The sequence below is a fragment of the Oncorhynchus clarkii genome, chromosome 12 (assembly GCF_045791955.1).
Source record: "Oncorhynchus clarkii lewisi isolate Uvic-CL-2024 chromosome 12, UVic_Ocla_1.0, whole genome shotgun sequence".
Taxonomy (NCBI): Eukaryota; Metazoa; Chordata; class Actinopteri; order Salmoniformes; family Salmonidae; genus Oncorhynchus; species Oncorhynchus clarkii.
This window is the reverse complement of record NC_092158.1, coordinates 18,398,958-18,409,818: the sequence shown is the minus strand read 5'-3', so window position 1 is coordinate 18,409,818 and position 10,861 is coordinate 18,398,958. Positions and strand designations below refer to the sequence as shown.

The window sequence follows — 10,861 nt, the reverse complement described above, 5'->3', positions numbered from 1 at the left end:
GAGAGAGAGAGAGAGAGAGAGAGAGGCAGAGAGGCAGAGAGAGAGAGAGAGAGAGAGAGAGAGAGAGAGAGAGAGAGAGAGAGAGAGAGAGAGATCAGTGTTTCTATGATATCCCATAGTTCTTAGAGGATCTAATGCTTCAATAACATGTAAATATCTTCATTCATAAATAACATCAACATATGTTTCATAACATCCAACACAAGCTCCTTTTAACAAACTGTTCGTACATACAGTAGCACAAGTGAAGATCATATGCTTTGGCAGCACAAACACTAGTCTAGAAATTACAAACTTTAGAAGCCTTTTTAAAACTCAAATACACTACTGCATAGCAGGATAATTCTCAGCAACAAAAGAGTGATACAATTAAGATCCTACATCTGTATGACTGTCATAACATCACAGTATTGAAGTATAGAACACAGATTATGACCACATCATAACATTGTACAGCAAAATCCAGGGTGGGGGGTCAGAGACAATGATGCAATCTATATGATGTAATCTATATGATGTCTATGGTAAGAGAGGAGGGGAATTCCTTGCGTTGAGACTGAGATAGGTAAGGATGGTGTAACAACGCATTGTTTAACAACATACTTTAGCACCCTGTTCATTGAAATCCGGTTTCCAGGTTTTAGAGATAAGTGAAAGAGATCACTTTCCCCCAGAAGCAGTAAAGCATGCCTGAAATACGGGAGATATTCTGTTGCAGTTTCTTTTTGTTTCACTGGAAACACTGTGTTGATAAGTACATGAATCCAATAAGAATTCTGTCTGCACAAGAAGAATGAAGTTGTAAAAAGTGTGAGAGCCTTAATTTGCTGCTAATTCAGGTTCACATTACTGAAAGTAGGAAGACCTAGATTATGATTTGTGATTTTATTAGGATCCCATTTGCCGACGCCAATGGAGACAGCTTGTCTTCCTGGGTTCCGACACATAATGAAAAAACATTAGACAAAAATACTTTACAATTTAAATTCATTTAAAAACAATTGGATGATTGGAAGACAAAATATTATATTTAAGAGGAAATTAGAAAACGCTATTTAGGAGGGAGGAGGAGGAGGAAATGGGAGGAAGAAGAAGACAAGGGAGGAGGAGGACGAGGTCGTCTCTCAGTCGTCCGTGTCTTTGACGGTGTTGTCATTTAGGAGGACGTGCCAGCGCTCGATCTTCTTGTCTTTGTTCTTGAGACATTCGTACCAGTGCTTCAGACACTCCCCCTTGGCTGTGATGCCCAGCTGGCATCCACCTGGAGGGAGATAAGAAGGTTTTTAAATATATTATTTTGAAGTCGGCTTAAAATCTGCACAATATTGTTTGTTAAATATAAAAATCAGTAACTACAAGTACATTCATTATGCCATCTCAACTGAACTCACCAATTAAATTGTTGGATTTCTCAACTCACCAATGAAAAACGCTGGGTGTGCCCATGTTATAGTCCCAACTCACCAATGAAATCGTTGGATGTTCCCATGTCATAGTCCCAAACGGAGATGTCCAGGATCTTCTTGGCCAGCTCACCATGTTTGATCTCATAGCTGAACTCCTGCAACACAACTTCAGCCATCAGACTCCATTTCTCAGTGCATAGACACAGACTGCCATTAGACTCTAATAAATAAAATAATAAAACAATGGCCTTGAACCTGATATTGTGCTGTTAGAGACAGATATGGAGGGGACACTAACCTCATTGAACTCTGGGTTGAGGGTCTTCTTCTTGATCTGGGTCTTGTTCTTGGCTTTCTTCCCCATGTCTGGTTTCAGGCAGCTGCAGGTCACAATCACAGGAAAGAATCAATCAATAAACCAATCAATCAATTCATCCATCAATATTTTACTGCTGTAGGAAAAATAGATATTAGAGAGAGGAAACATAATCCGTCATGTTGAGAGGTATGTTAGAACATGTACAGTGCCTTGCGAAAGTATTCGGCCCCCTTGAACTTTGCGACCTTTTGACACATTCCAGGCCTCAAACACAAAGATATAAAACTGTATTTTTTTGTGAAGAATCAACAAGTGGGACACAATCATGAAGTGGAACGACATTTATTGGATATTTCAAACTTTTTTAACAAATCAAAAACTGAAAAATTGGGCGTGCAAAATTATTCAGCCCCTTTACTTTCAGTGCAGCAAACTCTCTCCAGAAGTTCAGTGAGGATCTCTGAATGATCCAATGTTGACCTAAATGACTAATGATGATAAATACAATCCACCTGTGTGTAATCAAGTCTCCGTATAAATGCACCTGCACTGTGATAGTCTCAGAGGTCCGTTAAAAGCGCAGAGAGCATCATGAAGAACAAGGAACACACCAGGCAGGTCCGAGATACTGTTGTGAAGAAGTTTAAAGCCGGATTTAGATACAAAAAGATTTCCCAAGCTTTAAACATCCCAAGGAGCACTGTGCAAGCGGTAATATTGAAATGGAAGGAGTATCAGACCACTGCAAATCTACAGTGCCTTGCGAAAGTATTCGGCCCCCTTGAACTTTGCGACCTTTTGCCACATTTCAGGCTTCAAACATAAAGATATAAAACTGTATTTTTTTGTGAAGAATCAACAACAAGTGGGACACAATCATGAAGTGGAACGACATTTATTGGATATTTCAAACTTTTTTAACAAATCAAAAACTGAAAAATTGGGCGTGCAAAATTATTCAGCCCCTTTACTTTCAGTGCAGCAAACTCTCTCCAGAAGTTCAGTGAGGATCTCTGAATGATCCAATGTTGACCTAAATGACTAATGATGATAAATACAATCCACCTGTGTGTAATCAAGTCTCCGTATAAATGCACCTGCACTGTGATAGTCTCAGAGGTCCGTTAAAAGCGCAGAGAGCATCATGAAGAACAAGGAACACACCAGGCAGGTCCGAGATACTGTTGTGAAGAAGTTTAAAGCCGGATTTGGATACAAAAAGATTTCCCAAGCTTTAAACATCCCAAGGAGCACTGTGCAAGCGATAATATTGAAATGGAAGGAGTATCAGACCACTGCAAATCTACCAAGACCTGGCCGTCCCTCTAAACTTTCAGCTCATACAAGGAGAAGACTGATCAGAGATGCAGCCAAGAGGCCCATGATCACTCTGGATGAACTGCAGAGATCTACAGCTGAGGTGGGAGACTCTGTCCATAGGACAACAATCAGTCGTATATTGCACAAATCTGGCCTTTATGGAAGAGTGGCAAGAAGATGGAGGAGTCTGCACCTTGGTCCTCTTCTTTTGACGGCCGTGACAATTTCATAAGTGTCAAAGGCTTTTATTGACAATTACATGAAGTTGATGCAGAGTCAATATTTGCAGTGTTGACCGTTCTTTTTCAAGATTTCTGCAATCCGCCCTGGCATGCTGTCAATTAACTTCTGGGCCACATCCTGACTGATGGCAGCCCATTCTTGCATTATCAATGCTTGGAGTTTGTCAGAATTTGTGGGTTTTTGTTTGTCCACCCGCCTCTTGAGGATTGACCACAAATTCTCAATGGGATTAAGGTCTGGGAAGTTTCCTGGCCATGGACCCAAAATATCGATGTTTTGTTCCCCGAGCCACTTAGTTATCACTTTTGCCTGATGGCAAGGTGCTCCATTATGCTGGAAAAGGCATTGTTCGTCACCAAACTGTTCCTGGATGGTTGGGAGAAGTTGCTCTCGGAGGATGTGTTGGTACCATTCTTTATTCATGGCTGTGTTCGTAGGAAAAATTGTGAGTGAGCCCACTCCCTTGGCTGAGAAGCAACCCCACACATAAATGGTCTCAGGATGCTTTACTGTTGGCATGACACAGGACTGATGGTAGCGCTCACCTTGTCTTCTCCGGACAAGCTTCTTTCCAGATGCCCCAAACAATTCGGAAAGGGGATTCATTAGAGAAAATGACTTTACCCCAGTCCTCAGAAGTCCAATCCCTGTACCTTTTGCAGAATATCAGTCTGTTCCTGATGTCTATCCTGGAGAGAAGTGGCTTCTTTGCTGCCCTTCTTGACACCAGACCATCTTCCAAAAGTCTTCGCCTCACTGTGCGTGCAGATGCATTCACACCTGCCTGCTGCCATACCTGAGCAAGCTCTGTACTGGTGGTGCCCCAATCCCGCAGCTGAATCAACTTTAGGAGACGGTCCTGGCGCTTGCTGGACTTTCTTGGGTGTCTTGAAGCCTTCTTCACAACAAATGAACCGCTCTCCTTGAAGTTCTTGATGATCCGATGAATGGATGATTTAGGTGAAATCTTACTAGAAGCAATATCCTTTCCTGTGAAGCCCTTTTTTATGCAAAGCAATGATGACGGCACGTGTTTCCTTGCAGGTAACCACGATTGACAGAGGAAGAACAATGATTCCAAGCACCACCCTCCTTTTGAAGCTTCCAGTCTGTTATTCAAACTCAATCAGCATGACAGAGTGATCTCCAGCCTTGTCCTCGTCAACACTCACACCTGTGTTAACGAGAGAATCACTGACATGATGTCAGCTGGTCCTTTTGTGGCAGGGCTGAAATTCAGTGGAAATGTTTTTGGGGATTCAGTTCATTTACAAGGCAAAGAGGGACTTTGCAATTATTTGCAATTCATCTGATCACTCTTCATAACATTCTGGAGTATATGCAAATTGCCATCATACAAACTGAGGCAGCAGAATTTGGGAAAATGTATATTTATGTAATTCTCAAAACCTTTGGCCATGTCTGTACATGTAGGTAGGGGTAAGTGACTATGCATTCAGGTGTAAATCTTAGGTATGAAAGTCAAGTGTAAACCCTGAGTACTGTGTCAGGTGTGAATCCCGTCTCAGGTGAGTCTTACCTCCTCCTCGTAGAGAGCCATGCCCCGGGCTGAACCTCCTGTGCCTGCCTTCTTCACCTGGGACAGGAGGGAGTTTGGGGGTGAGATCACTTCTATCAGTATTATTAACAGTTGGATCCCCAATGTACAAGTGGTTCAGTGGTTAGACAACCATCTCCAGACATCATGGACACCCACTGTTGTAGTTCCTACCTGGACCACCCTCTCTAGACACATGCTGTTGTAGTTCCTACCTGGACCACCCTCTCTAGACACACACTGTTGTAGTTCCTACCTGGACCACCCTCTCTAGACACACACTGTTGTAGTTCCTACCTGGACCACCCTCTCTAGACACACACTGTTGTAGTTCCTACCTGGACCACCCTCTCTAGACACATGCTGTTGTAGTTCTACCTGGACCACCCTCTCTAGACACACACTGTTGTAGTTCCTACCTGGACCACCCTCTCTAGACATACGCTGTTGTAGTTCCTACCTGGACCACCCTCTCTAGACACATGCTGTTGTAGTTCCCACCTGGACCACCCTCTCTAGACATACGCTGTTGTAGTTCCTACCTGGACCACCCTCTCTAGACACACACTGTTGTAGTTCCTACCTGGACCACCCTCTCAAGACAGACGCTGTAGTTCTTCATCTGGTTGGCTTTGAGTTTCTCCAGAGCAACACGCGTCTCTCCTATGAACTCATTGTGTCCAAACTTGTCCATATCACTCACCGACAGCCTGGAAGCAGGAAGAGGAGTTTTAATGTCTTATTATTTTGTAATTTTACCCCCTTTTTCTCCCCAATTTTGTGATATCCAATTGCGATCTTGTCTCATCGCTGCAACTCCCCAAAGGGCTTGGGAGACGCGAAAGTCGAGTCATGCTTCTTAACACCTGCTCACTTAACCCAGAAACCAGCTGCACCAATGTGTCGGAGGAAACACTGTTCAACTGACGACAGCTTGCAGGCACCCGGTCCTCCACAAGGAGTAGCTAGAGTGCGATGAGCCAAGTAAACCCCCCCCCCCCCCCCGGCCAAACCCTCTCCTAACCCAGACGACGCTGGGCCAATTGTGCGCCACCCTATGGGACTCCTGGTCACGACCGGTTGTCACGGTGGGATCGAACCCCAGGCTGTAGTGATGTCGCAGGCTGTAGTGACGACCGCTGCGCCACTCGGGAGGCCCAGGAAGAGGAGTTTTATTCTCTTACTCTCTTCTTGCATCACAGAACAGTTTTTATTTTCCTTTTTCCCCTTTAGCTCTGGGAAATCGTACTGATTTAAATGGAGAGCCACTGAACAAAACTGGACCAATATCAATGTAAACATTTTCATTTAATTTGAAATGGAATCATTTCCGAATCATTTCAGATGGCCCAGTGGGTCACTCATACAGTATATCCAGTAGTGGTATGGTTGAGGCTGTTATTACCGCAGTGTTTTGTGCTGCATGTCGTCATCAGTGATACCGTGGTACACCAGAGTCTCATTCCACACTGGGTTCAGAGTGCCCTTCAGGGTCTTAGTACGCAGCTTGTTAGACTGGAGGAAACGGGGAGAGGGGGAGGGGAGAGACAGGGGAAGAAATAGAGCAGGAGACAAAGGGAGATAGATGGAGAGAGACAGAGAGAGAGAAAGATTTTTCTTATTTTCACTTAGTGCAAAGTTTGTTCGACTTTTAGACTGTCTAACAGACTGTGGAGAGAAGATTAATAGATATACAGTACATGATTACTTCACCGGGGAACGTCTGTGTCAACAGGAAGCAGGAGTACAGGCCTACTGTGTGGTCCAGTGATTAAAGATCCCAGCACAGATATACAGCCTAAGCTACCAGAGTCGGTATTGGGTTCGAATTCGACCCATGCCCTTCTAACATACAAACTCTCCTAGTTTTTCTGTCTCCTCTTCACTGTCCTATCTCATTAAAAAAAATAAATCAAACCAGGGCTACAACACAAAGACAAGATTATAGGAAACCAGAAGTGTTGAAGTTACCTTACTGGCTCCAGGTAAGAGGTGCAGCTTGACGTAGGGGTCTGCTAGTCCGTTAGAGTCCATCGGCTTTAAACCCTGTGAGAAAGAGAGAGAGAGAGAGAGAGAGAGAGAGAGAGAGGGAGAGTGAGTGAAAGCAAGAGCAAGATGTCATCAAGGCAAAGGGTGGCTACTTTGAAGAATCTCAAATATAAAATATATGTATATTTGTTTAACACTTTTTTGGTTACTACATGATTCCATATGTGTTATTTCATAGTTTTGATGTCTTCACTATTATTCTACAATGTAGAAAATAGTAAAAATAATTTTAAAACCCTGGAATGAGTAGGTGTGTCCAGAATTTTGACTGGTACTGTGTATGCGTATCCACTGTGTCGTGTGTGTGTGTTTTTACCTTGGCTTTGACTATGTTGCAGTGCAGCGTGTTGTTCCCCTGTTCATAATGCAGAATGAACTCCAGCAACCCCAGCGTGGCTGATGGACAGAACAAAATAATGACAAAAGAAAGTCAGATTGGTTTCTGCTACCAACAAAGAGATAGGGAGAGGGAATAACAGAACCACAGAGAGAGGGAGAGGGAATAACAGAACCACAGGGAGAGGGAGAGGGAATAACAGAACCACAGGGAGAGGGAGAGGGAATAACAGAACCACAGAGAGAGGGAGAGGGAATAACAGAACCACAGAGAGAGGGAGAGGGAATAACAGAACCACAGAGAGAGGGAGAGGGAATAACAGAACCATAGGGAGAGGGAGAGGGAATAACAGAACCACAGAGAGAGGGAGAGGGAATAACAGAACCACAGAGAGAGGGAGAGGGAATAACAGAACCACAGAGAGAGGGAGAGTGTGTACATTAGAACACGTGTGTTTTATGGTTGTTCTACGCAAAGGAATTATCTGTAGAGCTCTGAGACAGGATTGTGTCGTGGCACAGATCTGGGGAACGGTACCAAAAAATGTCTGCAGCATTGACGGTCTCAAAGAACACAGTGGCCTCCATCATTCTTAAATGGAAGAAGTTTGGAACCACCAAGACTCTTCCTAGAGCTGGCTGCCTGGACGAACTGAGCAATCAGGGGAGAAGGGCCTTTGTCAGGGAGGTGACCAAGAACCCGATAGTCACTCTGACAGAGCTCCAGAGTTCCTCTGTAGAGATGGGAGAAACTTCCAGAAAGACAACCATCTCTGCAACACTCCAATCGAGCCTTTATAGTAGTAGAGTGGCCAGACGGAAGCCACTCCCCAGTAAAAGGTACATGACAGCCCACTTGAAGTTTGCCAAAAGGCACCTAAAGGACTCTCAGACCATGAGAAACAAGATTCTCCGGTCTGATGAAACCAAGATTGAACTCTTTGGCCTGAATGCCAAGCGTCACGTCTGGGGGAAAGCTGGCACCATCCCTACGGTGAAGCATGGTGGTGGCAGCATCATGCTGTGGGGATGCTTTTCAGCAGCAGTGACTGGGAAACTAATCAGGATTGTTTCCTAATCAGGAAAGATGAACAGAGCAGTACAGAGAGATCCTTGATGAAAACCTTCTCCAGAGCACTCATGACCTCAGACTGGGGCGAAAGTTCACCTTCCTACAGGAAAACGACCTTAAGCACAAGTCTCTGAATGCCCTTGAGTGGCCAAGCCAGAGCCTGGACTTGAATCCGATCGAACATCTCTGGAGAGACCTGAAAATAGCTGTGCAGCGATGCTCCCCATCCAACCTGACAGACCGTGAGAGGATCTGCAGAGAAGAATGGGAGAGGGGGGGGGGGGGGGGGGGGGGGGCAGAGAGAACAGCCTATAACTTGGGTGGCTGGAGTCTTTGACAATTTTTAGGTCCTTCCACTGACACGGCCTGGTATAGAGGTCCTGGATGGCAGGGAGCTCAGCCCCAGTGATGTACTGCGCTGTACTCAGCACTCTCTGTAGCACCTTGCGGTTGTGTGCCTTGCAGTTGCCATATCAAACGGTGGTGCAGCTCTCAAAGGTGCAGCTGTAGAACTTTTTGAGGATCTGAAGGCCCATGCCGAATCTTTTCAGCCTCCTGACGGGGAAGAGGCGTTTTTGTGCCCTCTTCACAACTGTGTTGTTGTGTGGGGACTATGATAGGACCTTAGTGATGTGGACACCTAGGAACGTGAAGCTCTCGACCCACTCCACTTCAGGCAAGGCAATGTGAATGGGGGCGTGCTCCGGCCCTCCGTTTCCTGTAGTCCACGATCAGCTCCCTTGTCTTGCTGACGTTGAGGGAAAGGTTGTTGTCCTGGCACCACACTGCCAGGTCACTGACCTCCTCCCTATAGGCTGTCTCGTCGTCGGTGATCAAGCCAACCACCAATGTGTCGTCAGCAAACTTAATGATGGTGTAAAAGTCGTGGGTGAACAGGGAGTACAGGAGGGGACTATGCATGCACCCCTTACGGGCCACCGTGTTGAGGGTCAGCATGGCGGATGTGTTGTAACCTCTAACCCCTAAACCTAACCCTAAACCTTAACCCCAAACCCCTAACCCTAATTTTAACCCTAACCATCATTTTAACCCTTAACCTAACCTCTAAGCCTAAAATAGGCTTTTTCCACTGAGCTCGAGCTGTTTTGCAAGGAGGAATGGGAAAAAATTTCAGTCTCTCGATGTGCAAAACTGATAGAGACATACCCCAAGCGACTTACAGCTGTAATCGCAGCAAAAGGTGGCAGCAAACTTAAGGGGGCTGAATAATTTTGCACGCCCAATTCTTCAGTTTTTGACTTGTTAAAAAAGTTTGAAATATCCAATAAATGTCGTTCCACTTCATGATTGTGTCCCACTTGTTGTTGATTCTTCACAAAAAAATACAGTTTTATATCTTTATGTTTGAAGCCTGAAATGTGGCAAAAAGGTCGCAAAGTTCAAGGGGGCCCGAATACTTTCGCAAGGCACTGTATGTACATATCCCAACCAGAAGCCATAGATTACAGGTAACGTCCACACTGAGCTAAAGGCTAGGGCTGCAGCTTTCAAGGAGCAGGACACTAAACAAATCTGGGATTGGCAGATGCCAGGAGAACGCTACCTGCCTGAATGCGTAGTGCCAACTGTAAAGTTTGGTGGAGGAGGAATAATGGTCTGGGGCTGTTTTTCATGGTTTGGGCTAGGCCCCTTAGTTCCAGAAAAGGGAAATCTTATCGCTACAGAATACAATAACTTTCTAGACGATTCTGTGCTTCCGACTTTCTGGCAACAGTTTGGGGAAGGCCTTTTCCCGTTTCAGCATGACAATGTCCATACGGAAATGGTCTGTTGAGATCAGTGTGGAAGAACTTGACTGGCCTGCACAGAGCCCTGACCTCAACCCCATCGAACACTTCTGAGATTAATTGGAACTCCGACTACGAGCCAGGCCTAATCGCCCAACATCAGTGCCTGCCCTCACTAATGCTCTTGTGGGTGAATGGAAGCAAGTCCCCGCAACAATGTACCAACATCTAGTGGAGAGCCTTCCCAGAAGAGTGGAGGCTGTTTTAGCAGCAAAGAGGGGGACCAACTCCATATTAATGCCCATGATTTTGGAATGAGATGTTAGACAAGCAGGTGTCCACATACTTATGGTCATGTAGTGTATAACTAAGTTATCGTTACTCACTGTGTATTTATTATTACTTCTCTATTTTCTGTCTCTCTGCGTTGTTAGGAAGGGCCCGTAAGTAGCCATTTATTATTATAATATTTTTTTAGGCATTTCACTGTTAGTCCACACCTGTTTTCACGAAGCATTTGAAGAATAACATTTGATTAGTAGTAGTAGTAGTAGTAGTAGTAGTACAGTAGTTGTATAGTAATAGTAGTATAATTAATAGTAGTAGTAGTAGTATAGTAGTAGTTGTAGTAGTAGTAGTAGTAATAGAGTAGTAGTAGTAGCAGTAGTAGTAGTAATAGAATAGTAGTAGTATAGTAGTAGTAGTAGTAGTAGTAGTAGAATTAGTAGTAGTAGTAGTAGTAGAATTAGTAGTAGTAGTACTAGTATAATTAGTAGTATAATAATTAGTAGTAGCAGAAAAAAAGTCCTA

At 44.5% G+C, this 10,861-nt stretch overlaps 1 protein-coding gene across 1 annotated transcript; it reads right to left on the bottom strand.

Moving 5' to 3' along the window:
* Positions 1-1,124: 1,124 nt before the first annotated feature.
* LOC139422387 (rabphilin-3A-like) lies at positions 1,125-9,260 on the bottom strand. Its single transcript, XM_071173588.1, has 11 exons — positions 9,012-9,260; positions 8,791-8,914; positions 7,212-7,291; positions 6,818-6,892; positions 6,252-6,361; positions 5,430-5,556; positions 4,829-4,885; positions 1,930-1,970; positions 1,705-1,786; positions 1,465-1,561; positions 1,125-1,261 (listed from the first exon to the last, which is right to left on the bottom strand). Exons 1-11 carry the CDS (start codon positions 9,258-9,260, stop codon positions 1,125-1,127), a joined length of 1,179 nt encoding a protein of 392 aa, XP_071029689.1.
* Between the last annotated feature and the right edge of the window lie 1,601 nt (positions 9,261-10,861).

Bases quoted from the DNA above. Each gene is read 5' to 3' on its own strand.
- LOC139422387 (XM_071173588.1), bottom strand. From the start codon at position 9,260: ATGCTGACCCTCAACACGGTGGCCCGTAAGGGGTGCATGCATAGTCCC. The intron at 7,292-8,790 runs GCACCACCGTTT...TCTGTCCATCAG, and splicing joins CAGCTGCACCTTTGAGAGCT to CCACGCTGGGGTTGCTGGAG. The intron at 1,971-4,828 runs GTAAGACTCACC...ATGTGTCAAAAG, and splicing joins TGGCTCTCTACGAGGAGGAG to GTCGCAAAGTTCAAGGGGGC.